Raw genomic sequence first — 26,556 nt, forward strand, 5'->3', positions numbered from 1 at the left:
TTCTCTCTCCCTCCCTCCCCTCAATCTAATGCTAGTTTCTCCCTCCCTCCCTCCCCTCAATCTAATGCTAGTTTCTCTCTCCCTCCCTCCCCTCAATCTAATGCTAGTTTCTCTCTCCCTCCCTCCCCTCAATCTAATGCTAGTTTCTCTCTCCCTCCCTCCCCCCAACATAATGCTAGTTTCTCTCTCCCTCCCTCCCCTCAATCTAATGCCAGTTTCTCTCTCCCTCCCTCCCCTCAATCTAATGCTAGTTTCTCTCTCTCCCCTCAATCTAATGCCAGTTTCTCTCTCCCTCCCTCCCCTCAATCTAATGCTAGTTTCTCTCTCTCCCCTCAATCTAATGCCAGTTTCTCTCTCCCTCCCTCCCCTCAATCTAATGCTAGTTTCTCTCTCCCTCCCTCCCCTCAATCTAATGCTAGTTTCTCCCTCCCCTCAATCTAATGTCAGTTTCTCTCTCCCTCCCTCCCCTCAATCTAATGCCAGTTTCTCTCTCCCTCCACCCCTCAATCTAATGCTAGTTTCTCTCTCCCTCCCTCCCCTCAATCTAATGCTAGTTTCTCTCTCCCTCCCTCCCCTCAATCTAATGCTAGTTTCTCTCTCCCTCCCTCCCCTCAATCTAATGCTAGTTTCTCTCTCCCTCCCTCCCCCCAACATAATGCTAGTTTCTCTCTCCCTCCCTCCCCTCAATCTAATGCCAGTTTCTCTCTCCCTCCCTCCCCTCAATCTAATGCTAGTTTCTCTCTCTCCCCTCAATCTAATGCCAGTTTCTCTCTCCCTCCCTCCCCTCAATCTAATGCTAGTTTCTCTCTCCCTCCCTCCCCTCAATCTAATGCTAGTTTCTCTCTCCCTCCCTCCCCTCAATCTAATGCTAGTTTCTCTCTCCCTCCCTCCCCTCAATCTAATGCTAGTTTCTCTCTCCCTCCCTCCCCTCAATCTAATGCTAGTTTCTCTCTCCCTCCCTCCCCTCAATCTAATGCTAGTTTCTCTCTCCCTCCCTCCCCTCAATCTAATGCTAGTTTCTCTCTCCCTCCCTCCCCTCAATCTAATGCTAGTTTCTCTCTCTCTCCCTCCCCTCAATCTAATGCTAGTTTCTCTCTCTCTCCCTCCCCTCAATCTAATGCCAGTTTCTCTCTCCCTCCCTCCCCTCAATCTAATGCTAGTTCCTCCCTCCCTCCCTCCCTCCCTCCCTCCCTCCCTCCCTCCCTCCCTCCCCTCAATCTAATGCTAGTTTCTCTCTCTCTCCCTCCCCTCAATCTAATGCTAGTTTCTCTCTCCCTCCCTCCCCTCAATCTAATGCTAGTTTCTCTCTCCCTCTCTCCCTCCCCTCAATCTAATGCTAGTTTCTCTCTCCCTCTCTCCCTCCCCTCAATCTAATGCTAGTTTCTCCCTCCCCTCAATCTAATGCTAGTTTCTCTCTCCCTCCCTCCCCTCAATCTAATGCCAGTTTCTCTCTCCCTCCCTCCCCTCAATCTAATGCTAGTCCCTCCCTCCCTCCCTCCCTCCCTCCCTCCCTCCCTCCCTCCCTCCCCTCAATCTAATGCTGGTCTCTCTCTCTCTCCCTCCCCTCAATCTAATGCCAGTTTCTCTCTCCCTCCCTCCCCTCAATCTAATGCTAGTTTCTCCCTCCTTCCCTCCCTCCCTCCCTCCCTCCCTCCCTCCCTCCCCTCAATCTAATGCTGGTCTCTCTCTCCCTCCCTCCCTCCCCTCAATCTAATGCTAGTTCCTCCCTCCCTCACTCCCTCCCTCCCCTCAATCTAATGCTGGTCTCTCTCTCCCTCCCTCCCCTCAATATAATGCTAGTTTCTCTCTCTCTCCCTCCCCTCAATCTAATGCCAGTTTCTCTCTCCCTCCCTCCCCTCAATCTAATGCTAGTTTCTCTCGCTCTCCCTCCCCTCAATTTAATGCTAGTTTCTCTCGCTCTCCCTCCCCTCAATTTAATGCTAGTTTCTCTCTCTCTCCCTCCCCTCAATCTAATGCTAGTTTCTCTCGCTCTCCCTCCCCTCAATCTAATGTCAGTTTCTCTCTCTCTCCCTCCCCTCAATCTAATGCTGGTCTCTCTCTCCCTCCCTCCCTCCCCTCAATCTAATGCTAGTTTCTCTCTCTCTCCCTACCCTCAATCTAATCCTAGTTTCTCTCTCCCTCCCTCCCCTCAATCTAATGCTAGTTTCTCTCTCCCTCCCTCCCCTCAATCTAATGCTAGTTTCTCTCTCCCTCCCTCCCCTCAATCTAATGCCAGTTTCTCTCTCCCTCCCTCCCCTCAATCTAATGCTAGTCCCTCCCTCCCTCCCTCCCCTCAATCTAATGCTGGTCTCTCTCTCCCTCCCTCCCTCCCCTCAATCTAATGCTGGTCTCTCTCTCCCTCCCTCCCTCCCCTCAATCTAATGCTGGTCTCTCTCTCCCTCCCTCCCCCCCTCAATCTAATGCTGGTCTCTCTCTCCCTCCCTCCCTCCCCTCAATCTAATGCTGGTTTCTCTCTCTCTCCCTCCCCTCAATCTAATGCCAGTTTCTCTCTCCCTCCCTCCCCTCAATCTAATGCTAGTTTCTCTCTCCCTCCCTCCCCTCAATCTAATGCTAGTTTCTCTCTCTCTCCCTCCCCTCAATCTAATGCCAGTTTCTCTCTACCTCCCTCCCCTCAATCTAATGCTAGTTCCTCGCTCCCTCCCTCCCTCCCTCCCCTCAATCTAATGCTGGTCTCTCTCTCCCTCCCTCCCTCCCTCCCTCCCCTCAATCTAATGCTGGTCTCTCTCTCCCTCCCTCCCTCCCCTCAATCTAATGCTGGTCTCTCTCTCCCTCCCTCCCTCCCCTCAATCTAATGCCGGTTTCTCTCTCCCTCCCTCCCCTCAATCTAATGCTAGTTCCTCCCTCCCTCCCTCCCTCCCCTCAATCTAATGCTGGTCTCTCTCCCTCCCTCCCCTCAATCTAATGCTAGTTTCTCTCTCCCTCCCTCCCCTCAATCTAATGCCAGTTTCTCTCTCCCTCCCTCCCCTCAATCTAATGCCAGTTTCTCTCTCCCTCCCTCCCCTCAATCTAATGCTAGTTTCTCTCGCTCTCCCTCCCCTCAATTTAATGCTAGTTTCTCTCTCTCTCCCTCCCCTCAATCTAATGCTGGTCTCTCTCTCCCTCCCCTCAATCTAATGCTAGTTTCTCTCTCTCTCCCTCCCCTCAATCTAATGCTGGTCTCTCTCTCCCTCCCTCCCTCCCCTCAATCTAATGCTAGTTTCTCTCTCTCTCCCTACCCTCAATCTAATGCTAGTTTCTCTCTCCCTCCCTCCCCTCAATCTAATGCTAGTTTCTCTCTCCCTCCCTCCCCTCAATCTAATGCTAGTTTCTGTCTCCCTCCCTCCCTTCAATCTAATGCTAGTTTTTCTCCCTCCCCTCAATGCTAGTTTCTCCCTCCCTCCTCTCTCCCCTCAATCTAATGCTAGTTTCTCTCCTGTCAGAGTTGCGTCCCCACAGGACGGTTTTCACGCGGGCCATCGAGGCATGTGACCTCCATTGGCAGGACCGTCACCTGCAGCACATCATCGCCAGTGATCTCTACGCCAACTACTGTTACCACGACAACCAGGACGGCTCGCTCTTCGACACACGCGGATGGCCCATGTGGCACGGTGAGTGTTTTTTGTTGGTGTGTATTGGGATTATGGGTGTGTAAAGAGGACAGTGTGGACGGTGTTTGTGTGGGGGGGCGGTGTGTGTTTCTGTGTGTGGGGGCGGTGTGGGTGTGTGTTTCGGTGGGTGTGTGTGGGAGCGGGGTGTGGTGGCGGTTTGTGTGTGTGGAGGCCGTGTGGGGCGGTTTGTGTGGGGCGGTGCGGGGTGTGTGTGTGGGGGTGGGGAATTTGTGTATGTGGGGGGGGCGGTGTTTGTGTGGGGGTGTTTCGAGGAGCGGTGTGTGTGTGTGTGTGTGTGTGGACGGTGGGTGTGTGTGTGGGGGTGTGTGTGTTTGGATAGTGGGGGTGTGTGTGTGTGTGGGGGGACGTGTGTGTGTGTGTGGGGGCGGTGTGTTTGTGTATTGTGTGTGGACGGTGGATGTGTGTGTGGACGGTGGGTGTGTGTGTGTGTGTGAACGGTGTGTGTGTGTGTGGACAATGGGGGCGGTGTATGCGGGGGGGGGGGCTGTGTGTGTGTGTGTGTGTGGGGGGGGCTGTGTGTGTGTGTGTGGGGGGGGGCTGTGTGGACAGTGAATGTTGGTGTGGACAATGGGTGTGTGTGTGTGTCTGTTTGTGTGTGTGTGGGGGGGTGTGTGGACTCGTGTGTGTGTGTGTGTGTGTGTGTGTGTGTGGGGGGGGGGGGGGGGGGTTGTGTGTGTGGACGTGTGTGTGGGGGCGGTGTGTTTGGGGACTTGAGTGTGTGGACGATGTGTGTTTGTGGGGGTGTGTGTGGGGGGGGTGTGTGTGTGTGTGGACGGTGGGGGACGTGTGTGTGTGGACATGGTTCTGTGTTTGTGTGGACTTGTGTGTGTGTGGGGATGTGTGTGTGTGTGTGTGTGTGTGTGTGTGTGTGTGTGTGTGTGTGTGGGTGGAAGGTGGGGGATGTGTGTGTGTGTGTGGGTGGAAGGTGGGGGATGTGTGTGTGTGTGGAAGGTGGGGAGGGTGGGCGGTGGGGGGGGGTACGTGTGTGGACTGTCGGTGTGTGTGGATTGTCGGGGTGTGTGTGTGTATGGAAGGTTGTGTGTGCGTGTGTGGATGGTGTTTCTGTGTGTGTGTGTGTGGAAGGGGTGTGTGTGTGTGTGTGTGGACGGTGTGTGTGGTGGGACGGTGTTTCTCTGTGTGTGTGTGGACGGTGTGACTGTGTGTGTGGACGGAGTGTCTGTGGACGGTGCGTGTGTGTGTCTGTGGATGGTCCGTCTGTTGCCTTATGCCAATATGAGTGGTCACAAGCCAAAAGCCTTAAAGAATGTGATCAAGACACGCAGCATCTGTCTCTCTCTCGCTCTCAGAACACGTTCCGACGGCTTGTGCTCGGGTGGACGCCCTGCGTTCCCATGGTTACCCCCGTGAATCGCTGCGATTGGCCATTGCCGTGGTGAATACACTACGGCGGCAGCAGCAGAGACAGCTGGAGCATTTCCGCAGACATAAGAAAGGTCAGACTGCCCTTATTAGACCAAATATGAATATTATACCACAGTTCTATACCCCCATTAAGTACCAAAGCGTTGTCCACCAATTTAATGTGACTTATACAGTGGGGCAAAAAAGTATTTAGTCAGCCACCAATTGTGCAAGTTCTCCCACTTAAAAAGATGAGAGAGGCCTGTCATTTTCATCATAGGTACACTTCAACTATGACAGACAAAATGAGAAAAAAAATCCAGAAAATCACATTGTAGGATTTTTAATGAATTTATTTGCAAATTATGGTGGAAAAGAATAATTTGGTCAGCTACAAACAAGCAAGATTTCTGGCTCTCACAGACCTGTAACTTCTTTAAGAGGCTCCTCTGTCCTCCACTCGTTACCTGTATTAATGGCACCTGTTTGAACTTGTTATCAGTATAAAAGACACCTGTCGACAACCTCAAACAGTCCCACTCCAAACTCCACTATGGCCAAGACCAAAGAGCTGTCAAAGGACACCAGAAACAAAATTGTAGACCTGTACCAGGCTGGGAAGACTGAATCTGCAATAGGTAAGCAGCTTGGTTTGAAGAAATCAACTGTGGGAGCAATTATTAGGAAATGGAAGACATACAAGACCACTGATAATCTCCTTCGATCTGGGGCTCCATGCAAGATCTCACCCCGTGGGGTCAAAATGATCACAAGAACGGTGAGCAAAAATCCCAGAACCACACGGGGGGACCTAGTGAATGATCTGCAGAGAGCTGGGACCAAAGTAAAAAAGCCTACCATCAGTAACACACTACGCCGCCAGGGACTCAAATCCTGCAGTGCCAGACGTGTCCCCCTGCTTAAGCCAGTACATGTCCAGGCCCGTCTGAAGTTTGCTAGAGAGCATTTGGATGATCCAGAAGAAGATTGGGAGAATGTCATATGGTCAGATGAAACCAAAATAGAACTTTTTGGTAAAAACTCAACTCGTCGTGTTTGGAGGACAAAGAATGCTGAGTTGCATCCAAAGAACACCATACCTACTGTGAAGCAAGGGGGTGGAAACATCATGCTTTTTCTGCAAAGGGACCAGGACGACTGATCCGTGTAAAGGAAAGAAGGAATGGGGCCATGTATCGTGAGATTTTGAGTGAAAACCTCCTTCCATCAGCAAGGGCATTGAAGATGAAACGTGGCTGGGTCTTTCAGTGTGACAATGATCCCAAACACACCGCCCGGGCAACAAAGGAGTGGCTTCGTAAGAAGCATTTCAAGGTCCTGGAGTGGCCTAGCCAGTCTCCAGATCTCAACCCCATAGAAAATCTTTGGAGGGAGTTGAAAGTCCGTGTTACCCAGCAACAGCCCCAAAACATCACTGCTCTAGAGGATATCTGCATGGAGGAATGGGCCAAAATACCAGCAACAGTGTGTGAAAACCTTGTGAAAACTTACAGAAAACGTTTGACCTCTGTCATTGCCAACAAAGGGTATATAACAAAGTATTGAGAAACTTTTGTTATTGACCAAATACTTATTTTCCACCATAATTTGCAAATAAATTCATTAAAAATCGTACAATGTGATTTTCTAGATTTTTTTTCTTCTCATTTTGTCTGTCATAGTTGAAGTGTACATATGATGAAAATTACAGGCCTCTCTCATCTTTTTAAGTGGGAGAACATGCACAATTGGTGGCTGACTAAATACTTTTTTGCCCCACTGTACCTGCTGAAAACCTTTTTACAATAAATAGTTGAGGCACACAGTGTTGTTAATTGGGACGTTGCTGCAGCATCGTTGATGTTGTCCGTAGGGATTAGGGTTGTACAATTTTCTGGAAAATCCCGGTTGGAGGAAGTTTGGGAAGTTACTGCAACTTTTCAACCCTAATAGGGTTGTGAGCGGTAGTTTACATGTGTTGTCCTGTTCGTGACAGAGCTGCTCCATAAAGGTATCACCTCCATAACCAACATGGAGGGCTGGGTGGGTCACCCTCTGGATCCCATCGGCACCCTGTTCAGCACCCTCACTGTGACGGGACGGGGGGCAGAGGAGGGGGCCAACACCTGCCTTGACCTTTCAGGTACTAAACATATTCATATAGTCTTCTGTCTCTCTGTCTACTTTTCTTTGAAACTTTTTGTCTCATCTCCCTCACTCAGATGGTCTCTTTCCTCCCTCACCATTCGCTCACATTCCTCTTGTCTCTTCTCTCCTCTCCTAGTCAAACATAGTCAAGGCATACCCTAAGCTTGGCCCAGTGATATGGGAAAAAAGTATCTGCAGATCTCGGGCCTGTCCCAAATACTGTGGTCAACGGTAGTGCACTATATATGGAATAGGGTTCTATTTGGGACAGCCTGACCCTCAGTGGTGTGGAATAGAGTTCTATTTGGGACAGCCTGACCCTCAGTGGTGTGGAATATGGTTCTATTTGGGACAGCCTGACCCTCAGTGGTGTGGAATAGGGTTCTATTTGGGACAGCCTGACCCTCAGTGGTGTGGAATAGGGTTCTATTTGGGACAGCCTGACCCTCAGTGGTGTGGAATAGGGTTCTATTTGGGACAGCCTGACCCTCAGTGGTGTGGAATAGGGTTCTATTTGGGACAGCCTGACCCTCAGTGGTGTGGAATAGGGTTCTATTTGGGACAGCCTGACCCTCAGTGGTGTGGAATAGGGTTCTATTTGGGACAGCCTGACCCTCAGTGGTGTGGAATAGGGTTCTATTTGGGACAGCCTGGCCCTCAGTGGTGTGGAATAGGGTTCTATTTGGGACAGCCTGACCCTCAGTGGTCTGGAATAGGGTTCTATTTGGGACAGCCTGACCCTCAGTGGTGTGGAATAGGGTTCTATTTGGGACAGCCTGACCCTCAGTGGTGTGGAATAGAGTTCTATTTGGGACAGCCTGACCCCCAGTGGTCTGGAATAGGGTTCTTTTTGGGACAGCCTGACCCTCAGTGGTGTGGAATAGGGTTCTTTTTGGGACAGCCTGACCCTCAGTGGTGTGGAATAGGGTTCTTTTTGGGACAGCCTGACCCTCAGTGGTCTGGAATAGGGTTCTATTTGGGACAGCCTGACCCTCAGTGGTGTGGAATAGGGTTCTATTTGGGACAGCCTGACCCTCAGTGGTGTGGAATAGAGTTCTATTTGGGACAGCCTGACCCCCAGTGGTCTGGAATAGGAGGGATCCTCCAAACCTCAAAGAACAGATAAACTGATTACAGGACATTGACCTCTCACTCTTCTCTTTCTTTTGTTTTTCTCTTTCTCTTCTCTCTCAGACTGTTCCAGCGTGGTGAGTCGTGCAGAGCTGCAGCGGTTGCCAGTGCAGCGCTTGCTAGGCGAGGGGGAATCGTACGTGGCGCTTGCCGTGGAGACTGCTCTGATTGGCTTAGGCCAGCAGAGGGTGATGCCTGACGGGCTGTACGCCCAGGAGAAGGTGTGTCGCAACGAAGAGCAGCTATTAGCCAAGCTGCAGGAAGTGGAGCTGGATGAAACGCTGGTCAAGATCTTCCGCAAGCAAGCCGTCTTCCTGTTAGAGAGTGAGGACACACTATTGGTTAAAGTGTAATATAATCTTCCATAGGGTTGCGTTGGATATGTGTGTTACTGTAGCTGTGAAAGCAGAAAGGGCTTTTTCTCTTTCCTTCCTCTCTCTCCTAGTCTCTCCTTTCCTCTCTCCTAGTCTCTCCTCTCCTCGGCCTGTTCAGTGTAAAATAACCCAGCGGAGGCGAGGGGAGGGAGGCCTAGCCTCCCATTCAACACGTCATGGAGAGCGCTTTGTGATGCGTGACCCTTTCTCGTCTGGACTAGGACGAGGAAACTATGAAAGCCACTGTCTAGCTACTTAAAACACACACAAGTATACTGTACGCACACATTCTCCATTCTTTTTAAACACATTTAAAATATATATATATTTCACCTTTATTTAACCAGGTAGGCTAGTTGAGAACAAGTTCTCATTTGCAATTGTGACCTGGCCAAGATAAAGCAGTGCGACACAAACAACAACACAGAGTTACACATGGAATAAACAAACATACAGTCAATAGGGGGAAAAATCTATATACAGCATGTGCAAATGAGGTAAGATTAGGGAGGTATGGCAATAAATAGGCCGTTGTGGCGAAGTAATTACAATTTAGCAATTAACACATTCTCCTTAACTCTACCAACATTAAATGAAATGCATTTCCTGTTTTTGCAACTGATAATTCTGTCTTTGATTGTTCCATCAGCAAACTGTTTCACCCTGTCTTCCTGTCTGAACCACGTGTCTTCTGTCCCGTGTTAACATGTTCTTCTTCTCTCCTTGTACCTCCAGGTGGGCCGTACAGCGGCCACGGAGAGATTGTCCACAGAGAGAGTGTTCCCATGCACACCTTCACCCGCTACTTCTTCACCTCTCTCCTACCTCACGACGCTGAACTGGCGTACAAGATTGCACTCAGAGCCATGCGGTGAGGCTCTGTTTTATCATAATTTGTGTGTGCAGTGAGGCTCTGTTTCATCATTAGTTGTGTGTGCAGTGAGGCTCTGTTTTATCATTAGTTGTGTGTGCAGTGAGGCTCTGTTTTATCATTAGTTGTGTGTGCAATGAGGCTCTGTTTTATCATTAGTTGTGTGTGCAGTGAGGCTCTGTTTCATCATTAGTTGTGTGTGCGGTGAGGCTCTGTTTCATCATTAGTTGTGTGTGCAGTGAGGCTCTGTTTCATCATTAGTTGTGTGTGCAGTGAGGCTCTGTTTTATCATTAGTTGTGTGTGCAGTGAGGCTCTGTTTCATCATTAGTTGTGTGTGCAGTGAGGCTCTGTTTTATCATTAGTTGTGTGTGCGGTGAGGTTCTGTTTTATCATTAGTTGTGTGTGCGGTGAGGCTCTGTTTCATCATTAGTTGTGTGTGTGGTGAGGCTCTGTTTCATCATTAGTTGTGTGTGCAGTGAGGCTCTGTTTCATCATTAGTTGTGTGTGCAGTGAGGCTCTGTTTTATCATTAGTTGTGTGTGCAGTGAGGCTCTGTTTTATCATTAGTTGTGTGTGCAGTGAGGCTCTGTTTTATCATTAGTTGTGTGTGCAGTGAGGCTCTGTTTTATCATTAGTTGTGTGTGCAGTGAGGCTCTGTTTTATCATTAGTTGTGTGTGCAATGAGGCTCTGTTTTATCATTAGTTGTGTGTGCGGTGAGGCTCTGTTTCATCATTAGTTGTGTGTGCGGTGAGGCTCTGTTTCATCATTAGTTGTGTGTGCAGTGAGGCTCTGTTTCATCATTAGTTGTGTGTGCAGTGAGGCTCTGTTTTATCATTAGTTGTGTGTGCAGTGAGGCTCTGTTTTATCATTAGTTGTGTGTGCAGTGAGGCTCTGTTTTATCATTAGTTGTGTGTGCGGTGAGGCTCTGTTTCATCATTAGTTGTGTGTGCGGTGAGGCTCTGTTTCATCATTAGTTGTGTGTGCGGTGAGGCTCTGTTTCATCATTAGTTGTGTGTGCGGTGAGGCTCTGTTTTATCATTAGTTGTGTGTGTGGTGAGGCTCTGTTTTATCATTAGTTGTGTGTGCAGTGAGGCTCTGTTTCATCATTAGTTGTGTGTGTAGTGAGGCTCTGTTTTATCATTAGTTGTGTGTGCGGTGAGGCTCTGTTTTATCATTAGTTGTGTGTGTGGTGAGGCTCTGTTTTATCATTAGTTGTGTGTGCAGTGAGGCTCTGTTTCATCATTAGTTGTGTGTGCAGTGAGGCTCTGTTTCATCATTAGTTGTGTGTGCAGTGAGGCTCTGTTTCATCATTAGTTGTGTGTGCAGTGAGGCTCTGTTTCATCATTAGTTGTGTGTGCAGTGAGGCTCTGTTTCATCATTAGTTGTGTGTGCAGTGAGGCTCTGTTTTATCATTAGTTGTGTGTGCAGTGAGGCTCTGTTTCATCATTAGTTGTGTGTGCAGTGAGGCTCTGTTTTATCATTAGTTGTGTGTGCAGTGAGGCTCTGTTTTATCATTAGTTGTGTGTGTGGTGAGGCTGTTTTATCATTAGTTGTGTGTGCGGTGAGGCTCTGTTTTATCATAATTTGTGTGTGCAGTGAGGCTCTGTTTCATCATTAGTTGTGTGTGCAGTGAGGCTCTGTTTCATCATTAGTTGTGTGTGCAGTGAGGCTCTGTTTTATCATTAGTTGTGTGTGCGGAGTGGCTCTGTTTTGATATTGTTTTGGAAGGGGGAGCTGGATCAGTGAATATTAATGATTTTAATGAGATTTTAATGACTGTGTAATGAGTAGGTTCTCACACACCTGGTCTACAGTGTCAGGACAGCTACATGGCTAACACCAAATCCTCTCTGCCATTGGCTTCTCATTGAGATGCTCTGTGAACACTGCTAACACTGGCGACGCTTAATGATTGTCAATGAATGAGAGCTACTTCACGTATCATTGGGCACTGAAATATGCAAGCCGAAAAACTTTGTCTTGAGTAGTGCCCAAACTGTACCTTAGTCAGGCCTTGCCTCCCACCCTCCCAACCCGCCTCTCTCCCCACCCAGCCCTGTGGAAGGAAAGGGTGAGGTAGAATATTGTGGCCACGTCTAGCTACTCCAGGGACCCGGGTGTCTGTCTTTCTGTCACATAATGAATTTGTTCAATGTGGTACTGGTGTAATATGATATCAGCGTATACCTTCCCACTCCCACGGGACAGGGGCTGCTGGTTAAATATAGAGGCCAGGTAAAAGGACTGGCTTTTATCAACCCATTAGAACACTATCATAGACTTACACAGCCTCTCCTTATTCACACCACTGCTTAGTGCTAAGGAGTTGTGTTCAGCACAAGGCAGTAGTGTGTATGTACTGAACACACACCCCTCACTAGTGCAGGGGGGTTGGAATATCACATGAATTTAGGAAGATTGGTATCCAGCTAATGTGAAAGGACAGTCTGCGGTGGCTTGGGGAGCTTTTGTATATAAGGAAGATGTCTTGAGTAGAGGTCTTCCAGCAGCTCCTGTGATGGATAGATTGGGGAAGTGAAATGACGTTTGTGAAGTGTTTACTTTGTCTGAGGGTGAAAACCAGGAGGTAAAGAGTTCAGTAGTCTCACTGATGTTCACTAGAAACCAGGACCAGACTATGAAAGAACTGGATATATAGTTGCTCTCTTTCACCTCTATCTATTTTGCATTCGGAAAGTATTCTGACCCCTTCCCTTTTTCTCCACATGTTGTTACGTTACAGCCTTATTCTAAAATAGATTAAATACATGTTTTTCCTCATCAATCTTCACACAATACCCCATAATGACATCACAATACCCCATAATGACATCACAATACCCCATAATGACATCACAATACCCCATAATGACACCACAATACCCCATAATGACATCACAATACCCCATAATGACATCACAATACCCCATAATGACATCACACTATCCCATAATGACAAAGCAAAAACAGTTTTCTTTTTTTATTGTTGCAAATGTAAAAAACAGAAACCTTATTTACATAAGTATTCAGATCCTTTGCTATGAGACTCGATATTGAGTTCAGGTGCATCCTGTTTCAATTGATCATCCTTGAGATGTTTCTACAACTTGATTGGAGTCCACCTGCCTGTGGTAAATTCAAGTGATTGGACATGATTTGGAAAGGCACACACCTGTCTATATAAGGTCCCACAGTTGACAGTGCATGTCAGAGCAAAAACCAAGACATGAGTTTGAAGGAATTGTCTGTAGAGCTCCAAGACAGGATTGTCGGCACAGATATGGAGAAAGGTAACAAAGAATGTCTGCAGCAATGAAGGTCAGCCAGAACACAGTGGCCTCCATCATTCTTAAATGGAAGAAGTTTGGAACCACCAAGACTCTTCCTAGAGCTGGCCGCCCGGCCATACTGCGCAATCGGGGGAGAAGGACCTTGGTCAGGGAGGTTACCAAGAACCCTATGGTCACTCTGACAGAGCTGCAGAGTTCCTCTATGGAGATGGGAGAACCTTGCAGAATGACAACCATCTCTGCAGCACTCCACCAATCAGGCCAGACGGAAGCCACTCCTCAGTAAAAGGCACATGACAGCCCGCTTGCAGAGATGGAAACCAGGCACCATCCCTACGGGGAAGCATGGTGGTGGCAGCATCATGCTGTGGGGATATTTTTCAGCGGCAGGGACTTGGAGACTAGTCAGGATCGAGGGAAAGATCAACGGGGCAAAGTACAGAGAGATCCTTGATGAAAACCTGCTCAAGAGCGCTCAGGACCTCAGACTGGGGTGAAAGTTCACGTTCCAACAGGACAACGACCCTAATCACACAGCCAAGACAACGCAGGAGTGGCTTCGGGACAATATATGTTCCTCTCCCCCTCTCTCTCTCTATCATAGCATCCCACCCTGCCGTGACAGGGCGCTATAGTGCCACAGGACCAATCTGACACCACAGCTGCCCTCATCAGTCGCTTGGGACTGATGGTGTGTTATGGCTTACTGTTAAATGGATTCAAGTCAAGGCTAAGTGTCTTCATGAAAGTATGTGTGTTCCCACTTGTGCCAGTGAATAGTTAGCTTTTCGCCGGATGCCGACTGGTAAAACGCATCAGGAGGGCGGTCACATGTGCTAACAAGGCAGAGGTCCGGACTTTGCTCTAGGTATGGGAGGAAGTGAGCAGTGTGACGTACTTTACACTAGCAATGGATTCGTTTTTATGTGGAATAGATGCCGCTTCTGTGTCATTGCATTGAACAACAACATTTTAAAAAATCAATATTTAACCTTTATTTAACTTGGCAAGTCAGTTAAGAACAAATTCTTATTTACAATGACGGCTTACCAAAGGCAAAAGGCCTCCTGCTGGGACGGGGGCTGGGATTAAAATAAATAAATAAATACAAAATAAATACAAAATAAATATAGGACAAAACACACATCACAACAAGAGAGACAACTCAACACTACAAAGAGAGACCTAAGACAACAACATAGCAAGGCAGCAACACATGACAGCACAGCATGGTAGCAACACAAAACATGGTAGCAGCACAAAACATGGTACAAACATTATTGGGCACAGACAACAGCGCAAAGGGCAAGAAGGTAGAGACAACAATACATCACACAAAGCAGCCACAACGGTCAGTAAGAGTGTCTATGATTGAGTCTTAGAATGAAGAGATTGAGATAAAACTGACCAGTTTGAGTGTTTGTTGCAGCTTGTTCCAGTCGCTAGCTGCAGCGAACTGAAAAGAGGAGCGACCCAGGGATGTGTGTGCTTTGGGGACCTTTAACAGAATGTGACTGGCAGAACAGGTGTTGTATGTGGAGGATGAGGGCTGCAGTAGGTATCTCAGATAGGAGGGAATGAGGCCTAAGAGAGTTTTATAAATAAGCATCAACCAGTGGGTCTTGCGACAGGTATACAGAGATGACCAGTTTACAGAGGAGTATAGTGTGCAGTGATGTGTCCTATAAGGAGCATTGGTGGCAAATATGATGGCAATCGCCCAGACAGTTCGGATTTTCACTCAAACATTGAGTACTTTCCAAGCTTGGCTTATAAAATCTCCACAATCAGTCCCCACCAGTGGGTCTCTGTAAGGCACACAAAGGTAGGAATGTTGACGAGGGTTCCTTCTTTAGGGAGAGACCTTTTGCTTAGTTCCACCCCAGCAATGGTCCAGAATCCCCCTGTGTTTTAGCAGATCTTTAGATGTGTTTGGAACAAACCCCTTGTCGCTATGGCATCCGCACGTCTCCATTTCACACCAAGTCTCGTCTTGCTTTCTCTCACCTTTATCTAGTGAGACTGTTGGCCAGGCTTTTACCTTGTCAGACACACTTCAGTTAATAATCAACGTTAGAGCCGGACTTGGAGGTATTCCTCACATAGCAATAATGTCTGGCCCTTTTCTCTGAAATCAAACTGCCATTTAGCATAACCTTGTAACATTGCTTTTATGTGTGTGGGTGGGTGGGTGGGTGGGTGGGTGGGTGCATATGGGTTTGATGTGTGTCCAGGCATAGAGGGCTGGAAGGTGAATCCGCTCATTTCCCCATGGACTCCATTAGCTTTGTGATTGGTTGAGATCTGCCCAGGTTCTCATCTCTTTCCAAGGCAGCAAGAGAGACCTTTGCAACTGGGCTGGAAGATGAGGTTTTAATTTGAGATGAGCTGCCCCCAGTAGCACACATAAAGACAAGAATACTGTATACTTCAATGTCTGTCTGTCTGCAGATGCGTAAGACCTATAAAGCCTGTTTACACTAGCGTCTTTTAATGTACACTGTTATGGATCCACATACCGGTATGGATCTTTACAATACTGTCTATAACGGTATTTGTATAAAGTGCTAAGTAAATGAAAAGATCTACAAATTGGACTACTTAACTGTCAGTTTGGTTGAGTATAAAACCATCAGAATAGAGAAAGACATTAAAACAACTTATAATTAATTTACTGCCTTCCTAGGGTCATGCACTACTCATAACATATTTAGACTATTATTCAGAAACAGAAAATGACATCAAAAATAAGAAAAATATTGTGATATATTTTGGACATTTTGCCCTGCACTATTCTACACCGGCAGGTGTAGCAGGCCTATGTTCTGAATTACCAGTCATTCAAGTCAAGAAAACAGTCATTATGCTACTGTTGCTTCAGTTCTGTAATGAAGGACTTGGTTGGAAGTAAATTGCAGTATGCCGACACCTTTAATGTACTCCAGAACACTGACAAAATCTTTCTGATTATACTTTGTGCACGTGCTTGTGTTTGTGTGTGTGTGATCCAAATCAGCCTTGTGGTTTTTCTGTGCTCCTCAGGTTGCCTGTGTTGGAGTCTACAGCCTCGTCAGGTGACCTGTCGCGACCCCATCACATGGTGTCTGTGGTCCCTAACCGTTACCCCCGCTGGTTCACACTCACCCACATAGAGTCCCAGCAGTGTGAACTGGCCTCCACCATGCTCACTGCAGCCAAAGGTATACATACATACATACATACATACATACATACATACATACATACATACATACATACATACATACATACATACATACATACATACATACATACATACATACATACATACATACATCCATCCATCCATCCATCCATCCATCCATACATACATACATACATTTATTTGTCATTGTACTGTATGTGGTTGTTCTGTTGGTCCAGGGGATAGTCGTAAGCTGGAGACTGTACTAGAGTCCATCCAGAAGAACATCCATTCCTCATCTCACATCTTTAAACTGGGCCAGGATGCCTTCAAGATCGCTACTCTGATGGACAGCCTGCCAGACATCACACTGCTCAAAGTCTCACTGGAGCTGGGGCTGCAGGTACACACACACACACACACACACACACACACACACACACACACACACACACACACACACACACACACACACACACACACACACACACACACACACACACACACACACACACACACACACACCTCTCTACTATCCCTAACTGTCTCTCATTCACAGGTGATGAGGATAACCCTGTCTACGTTGAACTGGAGGAGGAGGGAGATGGTACGGTGGTTAGTTACCTGTGCCACTGAAGTAGGTAAGTATACAACGTTTTCCCTTCCTATGATATACCACATACAGTGAGCTCCAGAAGTATCATTGTTTTGGCTCTCTACGCCAGCACTTTGGATTTGAAATAATACAATACTAAACGAATGAACGGTAAGTTAGAGGCATAAATATCATACCCCCCCAAAAATGCTAACCTCCCCTGTTATTGTAATGGTGAGAGGTTAGCATGTCTTGGGGGTATGATATAAAATGCTAACCTCCCTTTTTATTGTAATGGTGAGAGGTTAGCATGTCTTGGGGGTATGATATAAAATGCTAAACTCCCCTGTTATGGTAATGGTGAGAGGTTAGCATGTCTTGGGGGTATGATATAAAATGCTAACCTCCCCTGTTATTGTAATGGTGAGAGGTTGGCATGTCTTGGGGGTATGATATAAAATGCTAACCTCCCCTGTTATTGTAATGGTGAGAGGTTAGCATGTCTTGGGGGTATGATATAAAATGCTAACCTCCCCTGTTATTGTAATGGTGAGAGGTTGGCATGTCTTGGGGGTATGATATAAAATGCTAACCTCCCCTGTTATTGTAATGGTGAGAGGTTGGCATGTCTTGGGGGTATGATATTTGTGCCTCTAACTTTCTCCCTCATCATTATTCACAATTAATTCAGGATTATCCGTAATCATGGTAACATCCACATTAATGTAGAAGTGTTCAGAAACATGTTATATTCTTATTTACAATAAAAGTGACTCCAAAATGACACAATAATACATTATTTACCATTCATTTCTAAAATGATATGAAACACAATCAAAACAAACCGCAAAAGCATCTGACAAATTTGTAGAGTCACAAGGTTGAAGTAATTATTGTGTGCTATGAATATGGGACCAAATATGAGACTTTACTTTTTTTAATACCCAAGTGAAATTGTCCCATTTAGTTTTGGTCCCCTAAAATGGGGGGACTATGTACAAAAAGTGCTTTAATTTCTAAACGGTACACCCGATATGGATGTACCGTGGAAATTGAATTAACATAATACAAACATCCCCATGAACACCCGTTTTAAGCTAGAGATATCTGCTATTTTGCATGGGCTCAATCTACTGCATCCGCCGATATCCCCCTTCTGCATCTGCGGTAAAAGGTGGCAGAGCTAGAGCGGTGTTTGTCAGACCATGAGACATCCTGAAAATCTGTCTTCTCACGACAATGTCTGTAGTATCCGAACGGTTTGGCCTACAAACAAAGATGAGACTCTCGCGAACATGACGGTGTTCTCCGTTTTGCTCTACGACCCCCCCACAAGCATCTTGGGACTGGTCTGAAGTCGGTACAGCCAATCTGCCAACTTATGTCTGTAGTGTTTGAGCTACACACTAATACCTCTGAGGAAAGGTGAGTCTCTCAAGAACACGTACATGTTGGTTGTTTTGCTCTACAAGCCCACAAGACTCGTCTAAAGGTCCCCGGTACCAGTTTAAAAAATGATGGAAGTATATATGGATCTAGTTTAGTGCCTAAAATAAGGGGTTAAATGTAAAAAAAAAAATATATATATATATATATAAATATATAAAATGTTTCCTGATCTTTCTTATACTGTATCTCTCTGATATAGGACAGTCACTTCAGAACAAACTTCCTTTAGATGTTTTGGGGGACTATCTTGTTCCATGTTGTGAATCTGTTAATAGCAGTGATGCCAAATTCAATGTTTCATCAAATAAACCCTTTAAGGGGTCTTATATTTCAAAATCAAATAGCTAAATGATCCTTGCTATGGCCGTCTTAAAACTACTCCGTACATTAGTTTAGGACCACTTTTTATTATTTCAAATCCAAAGTGCTGGAGTACAGAGCCAAAACAACATCACGTGTGTCACTGTCTCACTACTGTTGGAGCTCACTGTACTTAGTTCATATTTAGTTAAGTATATATTTAGTTCAATATGAGGGCTTCAAAATAAATATTGTTATTCAAATTACTCTGCTAATCCTCTGACTTCTTGTGTGTGTGTGTGTGTGTGTGTGTGTCAGGGGTGTATGCGTTGGACAGCATCATGCAGAGTTGGTTCACCCTGTTCACCCCGACCGAGGCCACCAGCATCGTGGCCACCACCGTCATGTCCAACACCACCATCGTGAGGCTGCACCTGGACTGTCACCAGCAGGAGAACCTGGCCTCCTCCGCCCGGACCCTGGCCCTGCAGTGTGCCATGAAGGACCCCCAGAACTGTGCCCTCTCCGCACTCACGCTCTGCGAGAAGGACCACATCGCCTTCGAGACGGCCTACCAGATCGTTCTGGACGCGGCCGCCACGGGGATGAGCTACACACAGCTGTTCACGATAGCCAGGTACATGGAGCACAGGGGGTACCCTATGAGGGCGTACAAGCTAGCCACGCTAGCCATGGCTCATCTAAACCTCAGCTACAACCAGGATACCCACCCAGCCATCAACGACGTGCTGTGGGCCTGCGCTCTGAGTCACTCGCTGGGAAAGAACGAGCTGGCCGCCGTCATCCCCCTGGTGGTGAAGAGTGTGAAGTGCGCCACGGTGCTGTCGGATATTTTGCGGCGGTGCACACTGACCACGCCGGGGCTGGTGTCAGCGCTGCACAGCCGCAGGAACTCTGGGAAGCTGATGTCACTGGACAAAGCTCCTCTCAGGCAGCTGCTGGACGCCACCATCGGGGCCTACATTAACACCACGCACTCTCGCCTCACGCACATCAGCCCACGCCACTACAGCGAGTTCATAGAGTTCCTGGGGAAGACCCGGGAGACGTTCCTCATGGCCCAAGATGGACACATCCAGTTCACACAGTTCATAGACAACCTCAAACAGATCTACAAGGGAAAGAAGAAACTCATGATGCTGGTGAGGGAGAGGTTCGGCTGACCAGGGTCGGCCCCTAGGGAGAGGTTCGGCTGACCAGGGTCGGCCCCTAGGGAGAGGTTCGGCTGACCAGGGTCGGCCCCGAGGGGGAGGTTTCGGCTGACCAGGGTCGGCCCCGAGGGGGAGGTTCGGCTGACCAGGGTCGGCCCCGAGGGGGAGGTTCGGCTGACCAGGGTCGGCCCCGAGGGGGAGGTTCGGCTGACCAGGGTCGGCCCCGAGGGGGAGGTTCGGCTGACCAGGGTCGGCCCCGAGGGGGAGGTTCGGCTGACCAGGTTCGGCCCCGAGGGGGAGGTTCGGCTGACCAGGGTCGGCCCCGAGGGGGAGGTTCGGCTGACCAGGGTCGGCTCCTAGTACTTTTATATTAACTTGAGTCTGCCTTTTGAACTTCTTTGGACTTAAACATGGACAAGTAAAGAGTTGGAGGACAAAGCAAAAGAAGAAGGAAAAAACTATTTCCAGAGCCACACAGTATTATCCTTCTTGCTGTTATTGTTCTAAACATTATTACTGTGTACAGTACTATGTGTGTTTTATTTTCAGAAGAGGAAATGTCACGTTGTGAATGTTGTGTGTTTTTCTTTGTGTGTGCGAGAGGAAAAAGCAGATAACAGAAATGTTTATTATTATTATTAGCATCCCCCTGTTTTATATCTTGGTTTTATACTGAGTATATGTCAAGTGGCTTAAAGTCCCTTGTGTAAAAACACATTGTCAGCCTCAAAGAGACACTATGGCTTTAAAACCACACAGACCTGACTATTGGAAGCGCACAGCTCGGCTCCATGAGAAAACCACCATTAGCATTTCTGTTGACTCGTCACTTGTGTTTTCTCTGTGTCATAGGTATTAGTTAGATTCTAGTTTTGGAATAATTGTCTTAACAGACTGGTGTTGTTTCAGATGCAGTAATCATAACTATCTGTGTTAGATTAAGGACAACAATGCAGGACTACAGTAATGGCACATGGGCCATAAGATGAGGATATGGAGTATTATCAGAGTACCAGCATTTGATGTATTATGCCAGAAATATCCCACACTGTAAAAACAAATCATGTTTACAGTAAAGTTTAGAGTAATGTACTGTTAAACAAAAGTTTCTTTGGAATTTACGGTAACCTTTTTTTACAGTAACTTACAGGTAACTAACTGGCTGCCAGTAAGTTACCGTAAAAACAACAGGATATATTTTTTTTTTTACAGTGCACAATGTACTTAGGACCAACAAACCTGTAATTGTGGGTTAGTTACTGGTTCAAGTCTTACGATGAACAGTTGCTGGAGACTAGCCTGGTCACCTGACTGTTTCTGTATTCACAAGACTAACCTTCACAAGACTAGCCGGGTTACCTGACTGTTTCTGTATTCACAAGACTAACCTTCACAAGACTAGCCCGGTCACCTGACTGTTTCTGTATTCACAAGACTAATCTTCACAAGACTAGCCCGGTCACCTGACTGTTTCTGTATTCACAAGACTAACCTTCACAAGACTAGCCCGGTCACCTGACTGTTTCTGTATTCACAAAACTAACCTTCACAAGACTAGCCGGGTTACCTGACTGTTTCTGTATTCACAAGACTAACCTTCACAAGACTAGCCCGGTCACCTGACTGTTTCTGTATTCACAAGACTAACCTTCACAAGACTAGCCGGGTTACCTGACTGTTTCTGTATTCACAAGACTAACCTTCACAAGACTAGCCGGGTTACCTGACTGTTTCTGTATTCACAAGACTAACCTTCACAAGACTAGCCCGGTCACCTGACTGTTTCTGTATTCACAAAACTAACCTGGTGACCTGGCTGTTTCTGTGTTCACAAGACTAACCTTCACAAGACTAGCCCGGTCACCTGACTGTTTCTGTATTCACAAGACTAACCTTCACAAGACTAGCCCGGTCACCTGACTGTTTCTGTATTCACAAGACTAACCTTCACAAGACTAGCCGGGTTACCTGACTGTTTCTGTATTCACAAGACTAACCTTCACAAGACTAGCCGGGTTACCTGACTGTTTATGTATTCACAAGACTAACCTTCACAAGACTAGCCTGGTCACCTGACTGTTTCTGTATTCACAAAACTAACCTGGTGACCTGGCTGTTTCTGTGTTCACAAGAATACAGGCTGGGTAACTAATTACAGTGCCAAAGTTACCAGGGTTCTAGTTGTACAGATGTAGGATCTTAATTGGATCACCTGCAACACAGGAAATGTTTTACTTGTATTTTGAGGTTTAAAGTGGTTTAATTTCCACTTTTCCAAAATTTCGGACTTGATTTTCCCCTTAAGAAAAATATATCAACCCCTACAAAAATGTCAATTTATTTTATACATAGTTCAAATGTCCTGTTGCTGCAGGATTATTTTCCTGCTGTAGCAAACAGGATCAAATTAGGATCCCACATCTGTAGAATCGGTGAGTGTAGCTCCAGAATGGGCCAGTGTCAATACTTCTGTGCATGTGGAATCATAGGATAATTCGAATTCCATTATAATACAGTTTTAATAGGCCTATTCTGTGTATAACCTTCAGCAACTGTCAAAAGACGTTCTCAGGGATTTCTCTAAAACTAACAGGAAGAAGGAACGAGTACAGGAAACAATGATTCGAGCAAGCATGTATTGTACTGTGTATATATATATATATATATATACGATAGTGTAAGTCTAAATATGGAGGATTCAAAAGTATATGTTAACTAATTTATACAGAGTATTCTATGTAATGTGAAATACTTGAAGCCGCTGTAGCTTGCTCTTTTTCTCTGTGTTTTTTCTTTCAATTTTATTTTACCACAGAACACATCAGAAAGTGAATTGGCCTTGCTAATGGAGGGTTACTGTAGGCTCACAAGGGTTGTGTCAGTACTAAGACATTGGTTCAGATTATTGAACTGCTATCAACAGTTTGATTTGGTATCTATTCAAGGTATTGGAGCACAGTGAAAATATTATCTTGTTCTCTCAAGGGTCACTTTTCACAATGAACAGATTTATGTATTTGACTGATGTACAGTATTCCATTGAAATGTCATATGATAACCCGAGCATTGATTTTTTATTACGTGGCATCATAACATTGATCAGCTGTTGAGAAATGACCAACATCCAGTTGTGTATAACTGGTCCCCGAAGGCCACGGGGTCTGCTGGTTCTCTTCCTTACCTGGTAATCCCAGACTTTAGAGTTATACCTGGCTAATCAGTGGTGTGAAAGCTAGGTCAGTCAGTGATACTAACTGATCTATTAAAACCAGCAGGGCTGTCACCCTTCAGGACAAGAGTTGTGCTCTGCTGAAATGTCCGCTTGCATCTGAACACGCCACAGACCAGACCAGTGTGTGTCTCTCTTCCTGTACGAGGTCCTGCTATTGTACTAATAACTTGTCTTGTTTCTTTATTTTTCTGGTTTTTGTTGAAGTGCTTTCTCTTTTGTTCTTTAAAGAATAAACAGCCTTCTCTCTTGCCTTGTTTTGAAGTAACCAAGCAGGAGTTCTAACAACCAAACACGTTCCAAGAAGTGAAAGCCAAGTCACCTTGGTCCCAGCTTTAGTGTCCTTAATTAGTAACTGAATGGCTCTGTAAACACTGTGCTTTTAACGAAGCATTTCCTTGTGTGTTTGTTGGAAAACTTTGTCCTGTGTGTCTCGTCCTCTAATGAGTGGATTTCCTCTGTTTCTTTCTAGCTGTTTATTTTCTGTTTGTGTAAGAAATGGAATCTTCTGTTTTCCCACTTTATTTATTACAATGATCCATGTATACATGCTTATGAAATTAAGATTTGATACACCAATATCAATTTATTTATGTAACTAAAATCACTGTTTTATAATCTTTTTTTTGTTTTAATTAAAGTGATTTTTTTTTTTAAGGTACATTTTGGGCTCCTTGGTTTTGTATTCGTGTGGTTACAGTACATCTCATTCTGATACACAAGGTTGCTCGAAAAGATGGTCAGCATAGAAACAGACCAGCGAGTGCAGCTCAATCAGGAAAATCACTAAGAATCACTCATTGAATCCAGTTGTTCTGTTTGCAGTTTTCAACTCTATCACAATAGTATTCAATGACATCCATAGTTTGTGAATCAATTTAGACCAGTCTATGTCACACACCTGTTTACAGGTTTGTAACATTGACAATGTTGCCACAGCATCCCCAATTCCCCACATTGTTGAGAGAACATGGTTTATTAGTTAGTGTGTGTGTGTGTGTGTTTGGGGATTTGGGAACAGGTGGTACTTCCAGACAGACTCCTGACAGCCGTGGAGTCCCCAGACTCCCGTCCCTCATTAAATATTGACACAAACACTGAAATTGTCTGTGTGTGAACAGTAATAAGGCACAAACACACAGAGGTGGGTACAGCAACACAGCAGCACAAGCTGTGTGTGTAACCAGTGCATTCGGAAAGTATTCAGACCGCCTCACTTTTTCCACATTGGTACGATACAGCCTTATTCTAAAATGGATTAAGTAATATTTTCCCCTCATCAATAATGGCAAAGCAAAAACAGTTTTAAGTATTCAGACCTTTTACTCAGTACTTTGTTGAAGCACCTTTAGTTGCGATTACATCCTCGAGTCTTCTTGGGTATGATGCTACAAGCTTGGCACACCTGTATTTGGGGAGTTTCTCCCATTCTCTGCAGATCCTCTCAAGTTCTATTAGGTTGGATGGGGAGCATGGCTGCACAGCTATTTTCAGATCTCCAGAGATGTTTGATACGGTTCATGTCTGGGCTCTGGCTGGGCCACTCAAGGACATTCAGAGACTTTGGCCGATGCCACTCCTTCGGTGTCTAGGCTGTGTGCTTAGCGTCGTTGTCCTGTTGAGGTCAGTCTGAGGTCTGACCCCAGTCTGAGGTCCTGAGTGCTCTGGAGCACGTTTTCATCAAGGATCTCTCTGTACTTTGCTTCCTTCCTCTTTCCCTTGATCCTGACTAGTCTCCCAGTCCCCGCCACTGAAAAACATCCCCAATGAATGATGTTGCCACCACCATGCTTGGGATGGTATTGGCGAGGTGATGAGCGGTGCCTGGTTTCCTCCAGATGTGACACTTGGCATTCAGGCCAAAGAGTTCAATCTTGGTTTCATCAGACCAGAGAATTTTGTTTCTCATGGTTTGAGAGTCCTGTTAGGTACCTTTTTGGCAAACTCCAAGCATGCTGTCATGTGCCTTTTACTGAGGAGTGGCTTCCGTCTGGCCACTACCATAAAGGTCTGATTGGTAGAGTGCTGCAGAGATGGTTGTCCTTCTGGAAGGTTCTCCCATCTCCACAGAGGAACTCTGGAGCTCTGTCAGAGTGACCATCGGGTTCTTGGTCACCTCCCTGACCAAGGCCCTTCTCCCTTGATTGCTCAGTTTGGCTGGGCGGCCAGCTCTAGGAAGAGTCTTAGTGGTTCCAAACTTCTTCCATTTAAGAATGATGGAGGCCACTGTGTTCTTGGACCTTCAATGCCGCAGAAATGTTTTGGTACCCTTCCCCAGATCTGTGCCTCGCCACCGTCCTGTCACAGAGCTCTACGGACAATTCCTTCAACCTCATGCCTTGGTTTTTGCTCTGACATGTACTGTCAACTGTGGGACCTTATATAGACAGGTGTGTGCCTTTCCAAATCATGTCAATTCCAAAACCAATTGAATTTACCACAGGTGGACTCCAACCAAGTTGTAGAAACATCTCAAGGATGATCAATTGAAACAGGATGCACCTGAACTTAATTTAGAGTCTCATAGCAAAGGATCTGAATACTTATGTAAATAAGGTACTGTCGTGTCTTTGGCTATGCCGTATTAAGTGATATGGCATGCTATTCTTTAAAATCCTTTCTCTGTAATTAATATTACCTTATTGAGCTAATCATGTAAATATAGTTAACTAGAAAGTCGGGGCACCACTAAATAATATTTATAGAGCAGTTATCTTCCGAATAAACTCTTAAAGACCTAGTAATATTTTACATCAATAGCAGTCAATTAATCGTCACCTTATTTCAGTCTCATCTGAAAGTTGCAAATTCTTGGTTTTCTTCACGAACCCTGGCTAACAAGTTGAATCAGCAATACAAAATTGGGTTTAATTATTTATTTACTAAATACCAAACTATCACACAGAATGAATCATACCTTGATTACAAATTATGTCATCAAGGAAAACGTCCCTAGCGGACGGAACAGATATGACAGCTGGTTACACAAAGAAAAGGGGGTTGGGTTTGAGTGAAAGTGCGGGAAGACTGAGGAACAAAGGGAGAAGCTCTGCTATCGTAAATACAGTATCCTATGCATTCTAAATTACCGCCCATTTGGAAAAGGAAAATGCAATAAATATTTACACTCAGCTTCGCTTCAATAGGTTGGCGGTAGATGGAAGGCCGTGTTGCCCAAGATAGTACTTTGTCCTTTTGAAGAGTGTCTCTGGTGGTGAACGGGAAACGTTGTAGTGTCGTTGTTGTGTGGTAGACAGGGTACTCTGTCCGTCCTTTCCTAGCCCACGTTTACAGCGGCCGCTGCTAACTCAACGGCTAGGAGGTATCACTTCTGTAGCGAATAAGAGTTCAAAGTTCATACCATTCGCAACCAAAGCTCACGCTGAGGTTGGCTTCGTTCTGTAGTTATTATCTGAATCCTTCTGACATCGGACCGTCGTCCTAATGTACCCGGAACAGGAGGTTACATTTTCATCAAGGGCTTTTATAGTGGAGGGAGAGAAGGGTGTGTTTCATAGTTTGTAACCCATGTCTCTTCACAGGGGCGGGCCACTCATTGAGCAGAGCTCTAATCTTATGAAAACCCAATTCTCTCATTTGGAAGCTAAAATTACGTTTAATCTTTTCACAAATAGTTTAATTTAAATTGCATTTAAATTGCACAAAAATTCCATGTAAATCTGATAACTATAATGTGTAGACTTTCCCAGATACAGTTTATGTCGTCCTGTCATCAGTCATAATGTCTCAGATGACAACCGAACTGACATCATATTCATTAAGTACCGACGCATATTTTCAACTGGTTCTATTACCAAAATATGGTTCCTTTCCCCCCA

At 45.9% G+C, this 26,556-nt stretch overlaps 1 protein-coding gene across 1 annotated transcript in view; it reads left to right on the forward strand.

Annotated features, from left to right (window-relative positions):
• Window positions 1–23,378, forward strand: part of LOC129826754 (zinc finger SWIM domain-containing protein 6-like) — a 76,290-nt gene extending 52,912 nt beyond the window's left edge. The window contains exons 6-14 of the mRNA XM_055887809.1: window positions 3,441–3,611; window positions 4,940–5,086; window positions 6,991–7,137; window positions 8,337–8,597; window positions 9,383–9,518; window positions 15,852–16,009; window positions 16,212–16,375; window positions 16,532–16,613; window positions 18,635–23,378. Of these exons, the coding sequence (XP_055743784.1) occupies window positions 3,441–3,611; window positions 4,940–5,086; window positions 6,991–7,137; window positions 8,337–8,597; window positions 9,383–9,518; window positions 15,852–16,009; window positions 16,212–16,375; window positions 16,532–16,613; window positions 18,635–19,500 (2,132 nt within the window). The 3' untranslated portion in view covers window positions 19,501–23,378. The remainder of the gene's footprint in view (window positions 1–3,440; window positions 3,612–4,939; window positions 5,087–6,990; window positions 7,138–8,336; window positions 8,598–9,382; window positions 9,519–15,851; window positions 16,010–16,211; window positions 16,376–16,531; window positions 16,614–18,634) is intronic.
• Window positions 23,379–26,556: the final 3,178 nt, after the last annotated feature.

This window comes from Salvelinus fontinalis, chromosome 28 (genome assembly GCF_029448725.1).
Source record: "Salvelinus fontinalis isolate EN_2023a chromosome 28, ASM2944872v1, whole genome shotgun sequence".
In the NCBI taxonomy this organism is placed as follows: domain Eukaryota; kingdom Metazoa; phylum Chordata; class Actinopteri; order Salmoniformes; family Salmonidae; genus Salvelinus; species Salvelinus fontinalis.